The 20,092-nt window shown below is 41.3% G+C and overlaps 1 protein-coding gene across 1 annotated transcript; it reads right to left on the reverse strand.

Annotated features, from left to right (window-relative positions):
• Window positions 1–14,280: 14,280 nt before the first annotated feature.
• On the reverse strand, window positions 14,281–19,851 carry LOC123765139 (uncharacterized). Its single transcript, XM_045753616.2, has 3 exons — window positions 19,626–19,851; window positions 16,289–16,410; window positions 14,281–15,382 (listed from the first exon to the last, which is right to left on the reverse strand). Exons 1-3 carry the CDS (start codon window positions 19,695–19,697, stop codon window positions 15,208–15,210), a joined length of 369 nt encoding a protein of 122 aa, XP_045609572.2. The 5' UTR covers window positions 19,698–19,851; the 3' UTR covers window positions 14,281–15,207.
• Window positions 19,852–20,092: the final 241 nt, after the last annotated feature.

A 20,092-nucleotide genomic window follows, 5' to 3' on the forward strand; every position in this document is an offset into this window, starting at 1 on the left:
TTAAAGCGCTCTGAGATTTTTTTTTAATTAGGCCATAGTTTAAGGTTTTTAATGTTTTCATCGCTATTTGTGATTTGAAATGTTTGGAAGCATTATGACATTAAAATTAGTTGAACATTTATAAAAACAACAAAATATGTCCTTAACAACTGCACCATTAATATTTTGCAAAAAACAGGTGCGCAGTGCAGGGGTTAAACCCAAGTAACAGCTGTTCAACAGGAATATATATACACAGAGAAGTGTACTCTGTTTCTCGGTGTAAACACTGAGAATTTACTTTGTATTAGGTTATTAAGTAACATCAAAGTATTCTTGCTGGTTTGTCAGCGCTTGTGGATGCCTTAACAACCCATCAGAGATTGATACTCAGCCCAACACCAAACCAACAACTGAAGTGTATTTTCACAGGATGGGTTTGGAGTCATAATAAATGAACTAGACTTAAATACTATTATAGTGCTTCTTAACTAGAGGATTATATACATAGAAGTATATCCTACATATTAGTGTATATACAGATTGTAATTATTTTGCTACATTAGTTTTCGAAAAATTGTCCTTGTAGGTTGTTCAGTAAGCTTGATATGGTGTTAATAATCCTCGAAATTAATAAGCTCTTAAGCCCAAAGCCCAATGAAAACAAAAGCCTTACACTACATACCCAAACACAATGTTAATACCCGTAGATATTGAAACACCTAAAACAAGAAAGTAAGATGAACATATATAAAATAACGAACCAGCAGCTGGGAGCAGTAATTTTTTTTTAAATACATGAGGTACATCTGCATTTGTGCAGTTAGCCTAGACTATATTAAGTGGAGTACAGTGTGTCAAAAAAGCTAACTACGTGCTAATCAAAAATCCCCATCACACAGGATGGTTAGTCATACAGAGGCATGTGATAGGCAGTCTGCACTGGCAGACTCCGGATGCATTTTAAGGATATCATCAACACAAGAGTGAATAAGGTAGCAGTGGTAATACAAGTCCCCATCTCGCAGGATGGTTAGTCATACAGGGTCATATGTTTAGTAGCCTGCACTAGCAAATTTTGGGTACACTGTGAAGATATCTTCTAGAATACGAGAGTGAATAAAGTAATTGCAAAGCTCCAGGTACCTCATGCCAACTGGTCTGAAAGGTCTAATAACTGTGCATTCGGTGATGTAGTGTGGGAGATCATGCCGCAGTTCCTGCTCATAGAGTTTGCACCTGGAGTGCTCAGGATTGGGGGATCCGTCACCTGTAGCCACCACAGGTAACGGTAACCCAACCTGATCCTTGTAACCACTGTGTTGCACAATCTGGTGGACGTTTTGTGCTGCCCATAGATATAGGTTTCAGATCTGAACAAATCATAGCTTTACCACGAGAAGTTTTCGATTGCTTGAAGAGCAGACTTTGGGTCACAAAATATTACTCCTCCTCCAATGTTTTTAATGTACTGGTAGCTAGTTGTAATGCCGCTAGTTCTGCTTGTGTGGAGGTCAGCCAGTTGTTTAACCTGACACTGACAGTCTATATGCAAATGTTATTTCTATAAAACCTACATGCTGCTCCAGTCCATCCAGTAGAAGATTGGACTGAGCCGTCGGTGTAGACACAGTGCTCGTGAGATCTTAAATTCTCGATGGAGGAGGCAATTGTTTCGAGTGTGACAGCTTTGAGAAGAGCAAGATTCTCATTATCTTTCTTGGTGACAGGTGTGTATGATACTTGAATGGTGGGGTACAGATGAAGAGGAATATCAAGAGACAGGTAGATTGCACTTAAAAGGAATGTTGAGTTTAATGGGATTATAGGCATTTTTTCTCAGCCATTTATTATAAAAGGAGTAAGCTGGTATGTCGGCACCAGTCAATAGGGTATTAACAGCACTAAATAATTTGTCTTTAAGCAATGCAGGAGATGTAGGATCTCTCATGACTTTAAGGCAAAAGATAGTGTGCAGTCAAGACGCGCGCTCTCTCTCTCTCTCATATATATATATATATATATATATATATATATATATATATATATATATATATATATATATATATATATATATATATATATATATATATATATTCTATATATATATTCACAGTCACCCAACGCCCAGGGCAAGAGAACATCAAACTGGACACGCAAATGAGGGCAAGAAACGTAAGGCAGCATTAGTACCATGTACGGGTGGTCAACAAGTGGGTTCCCTCCCCTCCTAGTAGCCTGAGCCAACCAACTTCAGTTACATATTATCATGTTATATACACATATGTTGACCAGACCACACACTAGAACGTGAAGAGACCACAACAACGTTTCGGTCTGTCCTGGAGCATTATCAAGTCGATTGTGAATATATACTCATCACTTTTGAACGGTTCTTTTTGAAGGATTTACTTAATATTAATTTAATAACATTTTCATATCATTTATTTTACTTTTTGAAAAGCTTCGCAGCCGGGGAAGAGTCAGGCGCTGTGGGAAATATTCTCTCACTTAAGAGAAACAAAACTTTAATTATAATTTAATATTAAATTTCACATAATAAAATTAAATTTATGAGTACTTGTCCTCTATTAACTGATAAGTTGAGCTGATGCAATCATTTGTTATCAGCGCCAGCCCGTCCGCCCTCCACTAGACAATAGACGAACTGTAGTAGTTCTATTAAGTCTAATAAATATGGGTGTAACCTTTGCAATTAACAATTAGTAAGTATGTCGATTTAATCATGTGAATTTGATATTTCAATTCACAAGAATTTAGCTCCCACTCCTAATTTACTATTAATCTTGGCCTAATCTAATAAGTCTAGAGGTGCGGTCATTAGACATATGGCGTCAAGCAACCCATCCTCCGAACTGACAGTACGATTTAATGCTAAGTGCTAAAAGTACACTTTCTTACTGTCACAAACAGTGCATAATTGCACTTATGGGGCTGTTACTTTATCAAACCCCCTCCCCCGATTTAATTTTCCTAGTTTTCTGTTAAGACACTCAGAAATTTAGGATGAAGTTTTCAACTTCAATTTACAATTCACAAGTTATAAATATCAAGAATTTCTTTTTCAAGTTTATTAAACAATATAGATTTTATACAAAATTTTAAAATATCTTGAGTTACTTTACAATTTATTGATATATTTTAGTTTTGTTTTATTAGTTTTGTAAAACTGTAATATCAGTATAGCTATAGGTTAAGTACTAATTGTAATTAAGAAGCAATAAAAAGATTATCTTCAAAAACTGAGACGGTTAGGCGAAGTTGTGGTTTTCTATTCAGTTTTTCAGGTAAACTAAAATATTCACAATATATTTGATAGTACGATTTAATACTAAGTGAAAATAAGTACAATTCCTAACTGCTATGAATAGTACATAATTACACTTATTTGTCTTCTTACATTTACCACCTCATTTTTGGAGGACGGGCTGCGTCAATGGCTACCCAAGACGGCGACGTCACGCCACGTAAAGAGAGCAATACCTTTTGCAATACTTGCCTAATGGTTAAATAACTTTACTATTGTTAAGAATTCCTTCCCCTAGTACCTAAAATTTGACCATGTTTTTCTTTTTAGTATATAGGATGTTGGAAGTGAGGTGGTTAGGCTGCGGGATTAAACCATCATCATGCCAACGGTCCTTTAACCGTAGATTAACGTCAAACATTGACGACATTCTGGGATCGCTCACTGTGTAACCAGTGTGTTATCTCACAAATAAATAACGAATTTGATGACTTACCATAAAAAAAAAAGAAGAGAAGAGCAAACTGCTAAGCTGTTCATAATTTATTAACTAACAGTCAAGATAATTGTTTTAGTAAATTATAAATAATTAACTTTAGTCATTAAAACTAAGTACTCAATTATAATAAACTATTGTTGCTAGTTCAGATTAAAGTAACAAACTTAATTAAAATAAAACACTAGATCATCTTAATCTAGCGAGATTTAAATTAAATTACCCCCACTGTGGAGTTGTGTTACAAGAAGTTCAACATACAGTCTACTAAATTTGTCGAACACATAAACTACCGTCGCAGTCCCGCAGGTGTGTACACAAGGTCACCCCAAATAGACGTGTTGATCACTCTGTGTGTACCACGTCCGACCAAGATCTGGAACCCGAAGTACCATTTACTAACTGCCCAAACGTCCGCTTCTCTCCTCCCAAGATGTCATAACTACTCACCTTCAGTAATTACACCCATAGCGGGACGAGAGGATGAGAGTCAGCGTATATCACATCCAATAATTGGAGGCTTGATGCTGCCTCTCCGGGGGTGGAGGTATGCTAGTGAAATATTGATCCTGGTGATTATAGCACAGCCGCCAGGACGCGCCGCCCCGTGGCCAGGGTAGCAATCCTCGCGTCACACACGACAGAAATGGCCAATTTTTTATTCTTATTTGGCGTGAGAAATGTGTATATTTTCGTGCTAAATTCCACGCAAGGTTCACGCTTATGCGTGTTCAATGTCAAATAATAAGCTACAGTGATATACGAGGAAAATGTGTTATATTTTAGATTCACAAATATGATGGTTAGGCAAGGCAAAAAAATTTTAACAGCTTAAATAAATACCAAACGTTCAGATGGGAACGTTCATTAAAGGAAGGAAATTAATATTTTCTTTAGGTCAGGACAGTCAGTGGGTATCTTGAGGCTAGGTGACCATGCCCACATTACAAACACCGCTCTTGTTTTGATTTAAAGTGAAGCATTGTTTTCAGTAGACGCAAGTTAGATGTTAAACACTGGGCAGAAGTTAGATATACATTAGGTACGTGTTAGATATTATACACAATGCATTTATGTTTAGTATTATATAATAGGAACTTACGTTATGCAGTAAGCACTTTCATCAGATGTTTTATGACAGATACTTGAGTCAACGGGTGTAACTTATATTATAGGCCCAAGTTCAGTATATATATATATATATATATATATATATATATATATATATATATATATATATATGTTGGCTAACTATATAACAGTTGGCTAATTCGCGATGCTTGTTTACTACTAGGTGAACAGCTGCATTAAGTGAAAGGAAACCATGCCAAAACATATCTATCCCGCCAGGTGGTTTCTGACCGTCTGCTTTGTGGGTTGGAGTTAATGTGCGGAGGAAAATCTGGTATTTGTAAACATGTTTTAAAATGTCAACTGTAGGTTATATCGTCGAAGGTAGAAATAGCCTAAGCTACTCTATCCTTTTGAAATGTATTTTTTGTGCGTCGGGTGAAAACAAACACCATAGGCGGTATAACTTTTTATTAATTTAAATTATTAATAATAACATTTGCAACTGCAAGTTGCATGGAATGTTGTGCAGCTGCAGTTGCTAGTAATTTGCAACTTATTCCAGCTTTGCAGTTGCTAGAATGTTGCAACTTCAGTTGTTATATAATTGTAATTGCAAGTTGCAGCCTATGGTGTGCATATGCAGGGATACATGTTAAGCGCCCTTAATAACTATACTGGTATATCTATTCTACGCAAGTAAGGGCACATGCACCCGAACATATTAGTACGTAACTAAAGTATACAAGATTAGAAAATTCATCCGAGAATTATAAATGGCGCACTTAACAATAATGGAGGATGCCTATCGCCTATACACAAGTAATCCTAAATAATTACCAACTAATTACTTTATCATTACCCAGTTACATATGTGTCTAAGATAACATTACATGTGCAAATGCTGAGACCAGCTACATGCATACAGACACATTGAGAGAGTATACATGATGAATGTGTATACATGCGTTCAAAGATCCTGATTAAACGAAGTCGAGGCAAGTATATATGAGTTGAAACATAAAATAAAGTTGTGTCGGATGATTAGGTACAATTTGGTCTGGTGATTAGATGATTTGGTCCTCCAGCCGGCCTGGCGTATAGAGGGAGGGGCCATATGCCCCAGGCCGGATGGCATGGAGCCACCCCCCCACCCAACCCCCGGGAGGAAAATCTGGTATTTGTAAACATGTTTTAAAAATGCCAATTGTAGGTTATATCTTCGAGAGAGGAGAAATGACCTAAGTTACTTTATCCTTTTGAGATGTATTTTATTGACTGAATAATCTTTCTTGAACTTGTAGGTTGTAAAGGTCTGTAACCATTCTAAAATTATACGGATGACTGAAAGGCGGAGCTCAAGAGCTGATGCACTTCCAGAAAGTAAACATGTGTGTGAGTAGTTATTTCAGCATAAGTCTAATATAGCTATTTTTTAAGGCTGCAGATTTGAAAGAAAGTATTAAGGTCTTCCCTTTATTTGGAAGAATCGTTTTCTATGAAAGTAATTTATACAAGAAAACGTTCATTGCATGATATACTATATTAAATTTCACGTTACTTTTTCTGCAATCCGAATGTTTGTTTTTTCAGATTTTTATGATACTAATAATCTTTTAGCGGCAGCGATGAGAGACACAATCCAGTAGCTTGCTAAGAATTTAAAACTTCTTTTTGATACATGTGTTTTATTTTTAACTTTAGCCATAGAGTAGGGTCAAAGAGCTTCGTAGTTGGAATCCTCTACGTCATCGTAACTATTTAAACTAATCTAACCTAACTTAACCCAACCCAACCCAAAACAACCTAACCTAATCCAACCCAACCCAACCCAACCTAACGTAAATAATATATCATATGTTGTGAAACGCTGGTTTTGGACGCTTCTTGGCGGATTATTCCATATATAAGTCTGATTTTCAGAACAAAATCTGTTAGGCTTAATTTACTTGAGAGCCACTAACACTAGTGGCCTCGACGAGGACAGGAAGCCGGCAACTTGTCAAAGGTCTCTCCCATTTGCCCTTAACCATGGCCCTCCTAAGCCAATTACTGACCTTCCAAAGGATGCAATCACAACAGTTGCAGGCGATGAGTCACAATAACGTGGCTGAAATTAAGTATGTTGACCAATCCACACACTAGAAAATGAAGGGACGACGACGTTTCGGTCCGTCCTGGACCATTCTCAAGTCACAATCGACTTGAGAATGGTCCAGGACGGACCGAAACGTCGTCGTCCCTTCATTTTCTAGTGTGTGGATTGGTCAACAACCACAACAGTTGCTTAACTCTGCTACCTATTTCCTGCTGGGTAAACAGACTCATCAGGTGTAAGGAAACGATGTCCAAATGCATTTGTCATTCAGCGGGAACTGAACCCCGGACCTTGCGATTTTAAAGCTATATGTATATAGTGTGTATAAAATGCATTATGTACAAAAGTCGAAAATTCCAGTTTGGCAGCAGGATGCTGCTTCTGGAAACTTTCCTTAGTCAACTCCACATTTGTCCTACAGCGTTAAATTTGGTATCTTTGAAATCGCAATAAAATTCCCTACGCGGACATATGCATATAAATGAAGAATGATGATCGTGGCCCACCCGCAAGAGTGTGGGAAGTGGGCGAAGTGTTATCTGTTACCGCACATCGGCGATCTACAATAGTTTTACCACGAAGATACAAGACTATGCCGTTCTCCCAAATAGGCTATGTGGGTACTAAAGAAAACGTAAATTTTATGGCAAACATGTTCATACTATCCCCAAGTCGATCGGATAAGAATTGAATTTTATAGAAATATTTGTTCGTAGGACATAAAAATATGTCCACTTCGGCAAATTCAAATGACCCCCGGCGGACACGTTCTTGTGTCCACGGCATAGGAATGTGTTAAGACTACTCAATAGCTCGGTCGATAGAGCTTCGCCCTCACACGCGCGGGGTCCGCGATTCAAGTCGTCTAGAACCCAGGTGAATGGAAGGTACTGTGTATATATGTATACATTTATATAAATGTATAATAAGAAACAGAAGACAGAACATGAAACAATGGGTATGGAAACATAAGAATGGAAGTAACTACAGAAGGCCTATTGGCCCATACTTCCTCTTGCTGCTTCTATGTTGGTTCGGGGTCTTGAAGTGGGTAGAATATAGTTGTGCATTAATTGGCTGTTGATTGCTGGTGTTGACTTTTTGATGTGTAGTGCCTCACTGATGTCGAGCCTCCTGCTATCACTGTATTTATCGATGATTTCTGTGTTGCTTGTTAAGATTTCTCTGGTGATGGTCTGGTTGTGGGAAGAGATTATATGTTCCTTGATGGAGCCCTGTTGTTTGTGCATGGTTAATCGCCTTGAAAGAGACATTGTTGTCTTGCCTATATACTGAGTTCTTTGGGGCTTACAGTCTCCAAGCGGGCATGTGAAGGCATAGACGACGTTGGTCTCCTTCAGGGCGTTCTGTTTGGTGTGTGGGGAGTTTTTCATGAGTAGGTTGGCCGTTTTTTTGTTTGTTTTTGTAGTAAATTGTCAATTGTATTTTCTGATTTTTGTCTGTAGGGATGACGTTCCTATCAATAATATCTTTCAGGACCCTTTCCTCCGTTTTATGAGCCGTCGAAAAGAAGTTCCTGTAAAATAGTCTAATAGGGAGTACAAGTGTTGTGTTAGTTGACTCTTCAGAGGTTGCATGGGGTTTCACCATTCTTTTTATGATGTCTTCAACAGTGTATATAAATGTATATTGTATATAGTGTAGGGTTTAGGCCTATCACTATATATACTATTAGGCCACCGCATCGCACCCCCCCCCCCCCCCATACGTCAGTTGATTACTGACCAACCAACAAGTTGTTTATAGTCCTAAACAGTCCTGAACTAAAGTCAATTCTTTACAATTCTCAGACAGAAGTGTCTACAAAAACTAATCGGATCACTTGGAGGGTCATGTAGGCCCAGCTGCTGATGTCTGAGGTTCACTCAAGTCCTCCCATCTGTTCGCGTGAACGACACCTGTTAATACATCGCAGTTTGACAGCTCGCAATGCTGTTTCCTATAGCAGAATTTGGAACACATAGGAGTTCTAATTTAAGTACTCGAAACATGGACATATATATAAATATGTAGAGAAGTGACGCCCTGTGACCACAATTAATCTAAATGTGTTGTCTCAATCTCTCACATCAGTCCACACAGAAGATCTTCCCAATCTCTTGCTTCTTCAAGGAACAGGAATGACACTCCTACAGTCTTGAGGCTCCAGTGATCCCTGTCTCAGGTGCTACAATGTGCAACCCGTCCTCGACTCAAGTCCAATACATTCAGCGGTCGACCCCAGAGACGCATTAATATATTTTAACATGCTGTTCATTCAAAACGGGAATTTTCTCAAGTATAAATTAATATTATAATATATTGGCATATTGTGTATATATAGGCATAGGATAGGTTAGGTTAGGTGTTTAGGTTCTGTTGGCGATTATTTGTATTTGTAGTACGTGAGTGAAGCATTTATAGCGTTGTGATTCGAACAAAATTCGTCAGTGAAGCACTTGTTCCGGATATGTTCGAACGTCAGCAGTTGTGAGTCCAGCCCGTCCTCCAAACAAAGATCCAAAAGTGATTCCATGCACCCGCCAAACCCCCTGTTTATGAATGAAAAGCGGTTTACACACGACTCACAACTGCTGACGTTCGAACATATCCGGAACAAGTGCTTCACTGACGAATTTTGTTCGAACCACAACGCTATAAATGCTTCACCCACGTACTACAAATACAAATAATCACCAACAGAACCTAAAGACCTAACCTAACCTATTCTATGCCTATATATACACAATATGCTAATATATTATAATATTAATTTATACTTGAGAAAATTCCCGTTTTGAGTGAACAGTATGTTAAAATTTATGAATGCGTCTGTGGGGTTGACCGCTGAATGTAATGGATTTGAGTCGAGGACGGGTTGGTGAGTCGTGTGTAAACCACTTTTCATTCATAAACAGGGGGTTTGGCGGGTGCATGGAATCACTTTTGGATCTTTGTTTGGAGGACGGGCTGCAATGTGCTATGTCCGGGCGGCCATGTCGACCACAAATGTATTGTCCAGTACTTATTCAGCAGCAAGAATCAAATTCTCAATTACTGTTCGTGAGGGGTCTGCTCCACGTGATGTATTGACATGCGTGCGTTGGTTGTCCGATGGTTGTTGGTGGGTGGTGGATGGTGACTGCCAGATTGTGGCTGGCGGATGGTGGTTGGTGGATGACAACAGACGGATGAAGTATGGTGAACGATTCCCTGTCTTGGGATTCTCTTCGTGAGCTTGCAGATATGTGGGATTAAGCTCATTGGTCAGTAGATTTCTGCTGAACTCTTTCTGATTCGTTAAGAATGGGATGACATGTGAATATTTCCAATCGACAGTAGAGGGACTTTACCGTGGTCTAGAGATTTTCTGAACAGGAATTTCAGTGGTTAATCGATCAGATACTTTATGATTTTGGATTGATTTCCGTCCACACCTGAGGTTTTGAAATAATTTAGTTTGTCAGTGCTTTCCTGATTATATCACACGTTATGGGAATATCCCTTAATTCGTCCTCTTCGCCTGCTTCAAACAGCTGTGTCGGGTATTGGAATGATGTTTTGATCTTTTTAGTGTGAATACTGATGTAAAGTATTCATTCAGAGTGTTGGCTGCCTTTGTATGTCAATGATAACTTGACTGGTCTTTATTTCGTGGGTCTTTCTGTGTCTTTTGGTCTTAGATTTACTAATATAAGCATAGTAGATCTTGGGTTGTTTCTTAATAGTTTGAGCAACTTTTCTTTCAAAGTTTCTTTTGACTGATCTGATTTCCTGGATAGATGAGTTTAATGCCATTTTTGTATGTCTCGAAATGTATGTAATCCCCGGTGGATTAATACTTCTTAAGAGGTTTAGCTTAGTTGTCAAAATGGGACAACGGCTTCAGGCTTAACAAAGCACAATGTAATGCACACAAGGGGCAACATCTGCAACTGTCGACGTCACCCACCAGCACTGCAGTTATCGATCGAAGTCACTCACAAGTCCAGCAGTTGTCTAAGTCACTCACAAGCCCAGCAGTTGTCGAAGTCACTCACAAGTCCAGCAGTTGTCGAAGTCACTCACAAGCCCAGTAGTTGTCTAAGTCACTCACAAGCCCAGCAGTTGTCGAAGTCACTGTTACGAGCACGGAGCAGCGACGTCAACGCCATCTGTGAGTCCGCTCCCGAAACCCCCCACAACATGGACGACGCCATCTAGGGGCGACAGGAATATACCAGCCAGAAATGCTAGATTCTTGTCCTAGTAGCTCGTGAGGTAGCTGATGCTGACCTCTAGTGAGGTAGTGTTTAGAAAAGCAGCGCCATCTGCCATAAGCGGAGTTGGATGTATGTGTCTAAGCCAGTAAGTGATGTTTCCTAGTGGTCCCATGTAGTGTCCCAGTGTACTGATGAACTGTAAAGTGTTCTACTGTCTGTCTGTGAAGTGGCAGTGACGGGATTCGCCGTACCCGGGGCTGGCTAGTAGAAGAGACGACTGACTAAGGTGCCGAAAGAGGAGAGTAACCAGCGAGTTGCACGAAGCTCCTGCCTAGGGCTCGTAACCCTAGTATTCGCTCGTGAAGTGGCCCCAGCAGCGCTAGGCTGATTGGTACCTGCCAGCACCAGGCTGGACTGTGGTTGTGGGCCTTCACGAAGAGGCACTTAGTGGGATTGTGGTTTGGCTGGCCCGTGGCCAGGGTAGACTCATTGTTGTTTCCCGGTACCTGCTGAGGGTAGTACCACGGATGAGGAAACACGGTACAAGACTGCATCGATTGAGCTTCGCCGAGTGTTTAGTGTCTCCTGAGAGAGACGTTGGTGTACACATGGTGTAGTAATATTTCCTTTTAAGAGTCATATAAATATATATGGTGATGGGAAAATAATTATATATGGATAAAGTGATGAACTGTTGTATTTAATGTACCTCCCCTTTTGTTTTACTTGCATTACTGAGCTCACCCCTTGAAAGCCTCTACTAACTTGGGGCCGGATACCAGAACTTTCGTACCACCAGAAAAGAACCCGGTTGCGTCCCATTAGGGCCGTAACACTCACAAGTCCAGCAGTTGTCGAAGTCACTCACAAGCTCAGCAGTTGTCGAAGTCGCTCACAAGCGCTGCAGATGACCTTGAAATATATAAAGATTCCACGAAGGCAGGAATGGTGAAGTGGGAAAACAAGCAGAGCAAGATTTCAGCTATAGAGGCTGTCAGGGGAGCTGGACCCAACTACAGTTAAGGACGTACGTCTGTCTGTCAGGGCTAGACCTAACTGCAGCGTCAGAGTTAGGGAAGTGTGTGTGTGTGTCAGGGCTAAACCCACTTAGTACAAGTTGTAGGCATTTGATAACATTGGAACCAAAGCCCTTTATTAATACATTTTGCCAGCTGTCAACCACGTACGGACGCCACGGTGGCGCCCTGAGCAGTATCATATTGTAGTTTATTGACCTATTTTTTTTACCTAGCCCGAGGCAGTAAAGAATGTTCAATTAGCAGAGGGTCAAGACTTACGGGCCTTGGAACCTGATCTTTCGCACTGGTCACTTGACCCACCCCGAGGGCGGCGGACCGGTGAGCATCACACCTCTGGCAAACACTCCACCTTCAACTCTTTGTTTACTTTTTGAGAAATATATACATATAATATATATATATGTATATATATATATATACATATAATATATATATATATATATATATATATATATATATATATATATATATATATATATATATATATATATATATATATATATATATATATTAAATTATAGCAGCAATTTATTGGTTATATTTACTAATAAGATGAGTGAATGTAAGTTGAGATGCGAAATAATAGGATTGCATATTATTTGAATTTGAATCGTGTTTCCGGGGAGGCCGGTGGTGCTGGTATTAGATTCAAAACGACGTTTACGGGAATGTAGTGTCCGGTTAATGTATGACTCGCGTACGGTAAACTGTTTAGTGGACGGCCGCAGCCGTGCTAGCGATGATCTGGCTTTCGTCCCTCGCGCAGGAATTCAGCGACATTCCGCTTCCCCAGCTGGTACAACCCTGCCTCTGTAGCTGGTACAACCCTGCCTCTGTAGCTGGTACAACCCTGCCTCTGTAGCTGGTACAACCCTGCCTCTGTAGCTGGTACAACCCTGCCTCTGTAGCTGGTACAGCCCTGCCTCTGTAGCTGGTACAACCCCGCCTCTGTAGCTGGCACAACCCCGCCTCTGTAGCTGGTACAACCCTGCCTCTGTAGCTGGTACAACCCCGCCTCTGTAGCTGGTACAGCCCTGCCTCTGTAGCTGGTACAACCCCGCCTCTGTAGCTGGTACAACCCCGCCTCTGTAGCTGGTACAACCCCGCCTCTGTAGCTGGTACAACCCCGCCTCTGTAGCTGGTACAACCCCGCCTCTGTAGCTGGTGCAACCCCGCCTCTGTAGCTGGTGCAACCCCGCCTCTGTAGCTGGTACAGCCCTGCCTCTGTAGCTGGTACAGCCCCGCCTCTGTAGCTGGCACAACCCCGCCTCTGTAGCTGGTACAACCCTGCTTCTGTAGCTGGTACAACCCCGCCTCTGTAGCTGGTACAACCCCTCCTCTGTAGCTGGCACAACCCCGCCTCTGTAGCTTGCACAACCCTAGTGGCCTCGACGGGGACAGGAAGCCGACGACTTGTTAACCCCGCCTCGGGGTTAAAGGTTCCTTCTCCTTTGTCTCTAACGGTTTTTTCTATCTGGTCTTGACTTCGGAATTATCTGAATCAATTGCTAGTTTGCACATGTTCCCTCGTGTCAAGCATAAATTCTCCTAACGTTACGAATTAATTATTGACTGATGTGTTGCTCGGTCCGATTGAATCAGACAACTCTAATGTTATTGTACTAGTAGATTAGCTTTTGTTTTGTCCCGAACACTGGGCAGGGAGCTTCATGTAGCAACAAATACTTCCCTACACTATACAACACATGTAGATGTTGCCACATCAATAGTGTACCCAGCATGTAGATGGAGCCACATCAATAGTGTACCCAGCATGTAGATGTTGCCACATCAATAGTGTACCCAGCATGTAGATGTTGCCACATCAATAGTGTACCCAGCATGTAGATGTTGCCACATCAATAGTGTACCCAGCATGTAGATGGAGCCACATCAATACATTATACACCTCGTGAAGCTGTAGTTACAACCATGCGCTTTACAACTTTTTGATTCAGTTGATGAATTACTCATTATGGTTTGACATGAGCCACACGAGACATGTGCAAACTAGCAATTACTGTAATTCAAATAATTCCGAAGCCAAGACCAGCATTTGTCATTATTAATTGATGACAAGGTTAAATAAAATATAAATCTACTTAATACCATTATATTATCTCTATAGAAACATTTGTTCTGACTGAAGATGTGTTTTTTAACATTTATGTTGCGATATCTATCTCGGCCGTCAACCTCAGTTTACATCTCGGCCGTCAACCTCAGTTTACATCTCGGCCGTCATCCTCAGTTTACATCTCGGCCGTCAACCTCAGTTTACATCTCGGCCGTCATCCTCAGTTTACATCTCGGCCGTCAACCTCAGTTTACATCTCGGCCGTCAACCTCAGTTTACATCTCGGCCGTCAACCTCAGTTTACATCTCGGCCGTCATCCTCAGTTTACATCTCGGCCGTCAACCTCAGTTTACATCTCGGCCGTCAACCTCAGTTTACATCTCGGCCGTCAACCTCAGTTTACATCTCGGCCGTCATCCTCAGTTTACATCTCGGCCGTCAACCTCAGTTTACATCTCGGCCGTCAACCTCAGTTTACATCTCGGCCGTCAACCTCAGTTTACATCTCGGCCGTCAACCAGTTACTAATCACCACAATAGCTCGCTAACCAACCAGCAGGTAAACTTTAGGCTTGAATATTATCCTGGACTAAAGTAAACTCAGTGTATATGCATCAAGAAGAGGGGGTATATATCTCTTGGTGTATATAGCCTTGTTACATATTTTTGTCCAACCTCTCAGTGGCGTAGTGAGCATGGCAGCTGTTAAAGCCCCGCTTATGTATATAAGCATAAGTATTAACATCTTAATCTTGTTATAATCAGTTTTAAAAATATAATTTAAGACCATGTTAATATATTGGTATCCTAATATGCTCTTTTTTATGAATATCTAATTCGCAAATATCATAGTTCTTTCCCACTTAAAAACAGCCATTAACAGGCTGTTGTTACATACAACGAATGGCTTTCACTCCCTAAACACACCCATACATATGCACCAAAATTATTTATACAGTTTGTCCTAAAGTTCTTTCAGAAGTGGTCCAATGCCGTGAAGGGGTTCCGGCTCCATGTCCTTCCCTCCTGGAGGTTGTTCGTCCATTCTTCAGTACTTGGGTGAGCCGATCCTACGACACTGTAGACGTAGGCCTCCTGCAGGATATCGTCCTCGACCCTGATGCAGCGAGTGCCCGAGGGGCAGTCACACCTGAAGGAACATCACATATAGCGGTCAGGCGTTATGTCTTAACCTCAGGTGAGCAGTACTCAACATATACGTTAATTCTGGAAGTCATACTAAGTAAAATATGCTGATTTTGTTTTTAATGATATGGTAAATATAATAAAAAAAATATCCTATTTCTCAGTATATTCAATAACAGAAACTTTATTCCTAGACTATACAGAACTAAGCTTATGTTTGCTGATTGGATAGTAAGCTTTTGCAGTGACCTTAATAACCTTCCCGCAGTCGAAAAACGCTTTCTTATACTACACAATTTGTCCTTTACTTCTCACATTACTCCCTTTCTTCAACCTTCTCGGCCTATCATCTCACTCTTACATTATATATATTGCCTTGACCACTTTTGTTACGTTACGTCTTCATAATGGTCCAAGACGGACCGAAACGTCGTCAGTTCCTATATTTTGAGTTTTGTGGATTGGGTGTCTAATTTTCACTCACATTATTGTGACTGCAATATAACGTTATATTCATGGCAATGTAGTCTTATTTCTTAATATATAATCACCAGAATTTAGTCTTTACATTGAACTTTACACTTTAGGGGAATATATTAAATATGGTTTTTAAAATAAAGCGATTTCAGTCGTATTGACCCTGGAAGCCAATCGGCCATGGACATAAAGAGCTGAGTACACAAAAGACAGAAGTCCGCAGTCGTGTCTATACATATTTCACTTGCAACTATTTATTTTCCTTCTTTCTCAAAACTTACTCTTATGCTCCCAACATTTTCCAGAGGGCAAAGCTGAAGAGGAAGTAGAAGGTACAAGTAAGCGTCTGCCATTACTTCTGAATGGAAGAAGGAAACCTGAGGAGTATGCTCATAAGGAGGAATATAGATGTAGAATGGGAAGACTGACTGACTCGTTCCGTAGATAGTAGACATGCCGTCGAAGGTCGCCGTAGATCTCCCAGCCACACGGACTCTGCCTGTCGCACTCGGCGCCAACATCATTGAGGTAGGTGGCGTCCTCACTGATGACGCGCTGTGGGGCGTGGAAACATACAGTAATGGAGAATGGTAAGGCCATAGATTACAGGAGCACTGTCAGTTATAGACAGTGGATAAAGCTACAGATAACAGGAACTATTTTCTACCTCTTTTTTCCTGGTACACCATCTTCTACCCCCTCCCCCTTCTGCGTCACCATCTTCTATTCCCTCTGGTTCGCCATCTTCTATTCCCCTCTGGTTCACCATCTTCTATCCCCCTATGGTTCACCATCTTTTACTACTGCATTGCAGTGTAAACTGCCGCATTAGATCAGCATCACAGGGTCAAAGATCAACGACACAAGGTGAAGGATCAATGACACAAGAGTCAAAGATCAACGTGACAGGATCATAGATTAACGTCAATGGGCCACAGAGTATAATGAACAATGCCACAAGGTCAAAGCTCAGCGTCACCCGGCTAAAGGTCAGAGATCAACAATACACTGTCTTAGGATCAGCGTCACATGGTCAAAGATCAACGTCACAGGTTAACGTTACAAGTTCACGTTGAACACCTTGTAGCCTAAATAAACCTAAATATTTAGGTGATAAACCGTCACCCAAAAACGTATCCCCGTCTCTACAGGAAAGCAAAATATACAAGGAGAGCGCGAGCCAGGATGACTGTAGCACGGGGAGTGGATACCAAGGACAAAACAGGAGCTGGGATCGAAAAGAATCCATGTCCAAAGGGGGTAGAAATAGCCTAAGCTATTCTATCCCTTTGAGATGTATTTCTTTCTTATCACAATAAACATACTTGAACCATGTCTAACCACTTGGACCATCGGGGGATCGAACGCCGACCTGCAGGAATCGAGACCGTCGCTCTACCGAGCAGCCCAAGTACCTGACGGCGCGAACTAAATCCAAGCAGCAAGTATCAACGGGAAACTTTGTGTGCCCGTTAATTAGGGACGCAGTAAGCCCTAATCAAAGAACTTTTCCCAGCGAAATTCCAACCCTTATTTTGGCCAACTACATCGTAACCGGTGATTAGGATGGAACTTCCTTCCTCTCTTATCGTATTTACCAAATTTATTTTCTGGTGCTTTCTATAATGATCGTCCAATTCAGTTTCTTTATTATGCACCCCATACCCATCCCGTGAGCGGTGGTGTAAAGGATTACAGAGGCACATAATCGCTTCAGGAACTGAACCTTCTAGTTCGTTCAGCTAAGCAAATAACAATCTTTTGACGCTAGTTACACAATTATTAATGTTTTATATACATGTACACATACTCATACATACATGTACATATATATATACATATAAATATATACACATACACATACATATTCCCGCGGGGCCAAGTTTGTGCTGGAGAAAACATTTATTGTTGCTGATTTGCTCTACAAATAAATGTATCAGTATCACCTCCGCCGTAACTGTTCGGTCAGCAGGTGTGTGGGTTCTGGATGGCAGGTGTATGGGTTCTGGATGGCAGGTGGGAGGGGTAGTGGATGGCAGGTGTGAGGGTCCTGGATGGCAGGTGTTAGGGTTCTGGATAGCAGGTATGTGGGTTCTGGATGGCAGGTGTGTGGGGTTCTGGATGGCAGGTGTGTGGGGTTCTGGATGGCAAGTGTGTAGGGTTCTGGATGGCAGGTGTGAGGGTTTCTGGATGGCAGGTGTTAGGGTTCTGGATAGCAGGTATGTGGGTTCTGGATGGCAGGTATGTGGGTTCTGGATGGCAGGTATGTGGGTTCTGGATGGCAGGTGTTAGGGTTCTGGATAGCAGGTATGTGGGTTCTGGATGGCAGGTATGTGGGTTCTGGATGGCAGGTGTGAAGGGTTCTGGATGGCAGGTGTTAGGGTTCTGGATAGCAGGTATGTGGGTTCTGGATGGCAGGTATGTGGGTTCTGGATGGCAGGTATGTGGGTTCTGGATGGCAGGTGTTAGGGTTCTGGATAGCAGGTATGTGGGTTCTGGATGGCAGGTGTTAGGGTTCTGGATAGCAGGTATGTGGGTTCTGGATAGCAGGTATGTGGGTTCTGGATGGCAGGTATGTGGGTTCTGGATGGCAGGTGTGAAGGGTTCTGGATGGCAGGTGTTAGGGTTCTGGATAGCAGGTATGTGGGTTCTGGATGGCAGGTGTGAGGGTTCTGGATGGCAGGTGTGAGGGTTCTGGATGGCAGGTGTGAGGGTTCTGGATGGCAGGTGTGAGGGTTCTGGATGGCAGGTGTGAGGGTCCTGGATGGCATGTGAGGGCTCTGGATGGGTTGCAACCCGTTCTCGCACTTTCTTACAGTCAATATTGACTTATTAAATACGTGCATGTGACATACTAAACATACTAGTTTACCTTGAAAAGCTTCATAGAAAACACCGACCTTTCCTAACCTTCTTAGCATGTTAAGATAAGCATCTTATTGCTTCGTAATTACAATTATTACTTAACCTATACCTATAATAGGTTAAGTAATAATTGTAATTACGAGGCAATAAGATGCTTATCTTAACATACTAAGAAGGTTAGGTAAGGTTGGTGTTTTCTATGAAGCTTTTCAAGGTAAACTAGTATGTTTAGTATGTCACATATGCACGTATTTAATAAGTCAATATTGACTATACGAAAGTGCGAGAACGGGTTGCAACATGGCAGGTGAGGGTTCTGGATGGCAGGTGTGAGGGTTCTGGATGGCAGGTGTGAGGGTTCTGGATGGCAGGTGTGAGGGTTCTGGATGGCAGGTGGGAAGGCTCTAAAGTCTGTTCCCATATACTTTGTCTTCACGCAGCCCTTCTTATGGTGACCGTGTTAATAAACAATGTTCCAACAGTCACATAGATGTCACACGTTTAGTGACATTATTGAGAGAAAGCAACATCAATCGCCTAATTAAGGTAAATATGTATATATAGTCAATAATTATCATTTATTTTATTAACTGTAGATACCATTAGTTCTACTGTTCCTATAGTTTGACATTGCTAGACCTACTGCTGCTATAATTAGTCTGTTCTCATTACTACTGTACGCTGTGTTTACCTGTATCACCACATTGTCAGCTTAATGTTTTTTTCAGTTTAGGTCTGAAACTGCGTTTGTTTTACACCTAAACCTGATGTGCACCTGTTCAGTCCAGACTGAATTGTAAATATGTGTATCGGTTGATGTGAATAAGGTCCTCTCTTGTAATCCATTATAATCGTACAATATATAATATATAGGTATATAAATTAAGATAATATATAAGGCTTACCTTAGTGAAGATTGTAGCGTGCGTGGTTACCGATAATAGCACCACCACCACTATTAGCGTGATAATCCTCATTGTGTAGGCTTCTTGAACACTAAAAAGCCTTTTTTTAGGGGGGAGGGGGATTTGATAGCTTTCGTGTATAATATCTTTATTATGGGGGTGAAGAGGTCGGTGGAATATGCCTGGTTACCAGACCTTACTGGTCCCCCGTCCTCTGCAACGGCTTGGTGACTTCTCCCGGGAGTCGCTTCACACAGGCTCTTATTTACTCCTGGAGGAGTGGGTGGGTAGGGGAGGGAGGGGGCTGCCGGCGCTGGCAGAGGAACTCAACTAACCACTCCCCCCACAAGCTGCATGTTTGGTCTATCTTTGGATAGTTATTAAGGTTATAGGAATAGTTTCCTGATAAGATTGCAGGTGTATTTCAGACCAAGATTATGTTCATTGTTAAAGTAAACTATAGTTAT

The sequence above is a fragment of the Procambarus clarkii genome, chromosome 29 (genome assembly GCF_040958095.1).
Source record: "Procambarus clarkii isolate CNS0578487 chromosome 29, FALCON_Pclarkii_2.0, whole genome shotgun sequence".
Taxonomy (NCBI): Eukaryota; Metazoa; Arthropoda; class Malacostraca; order Decapoda; family Cambaridae; genus Procambarus; species Procambarus clarkii.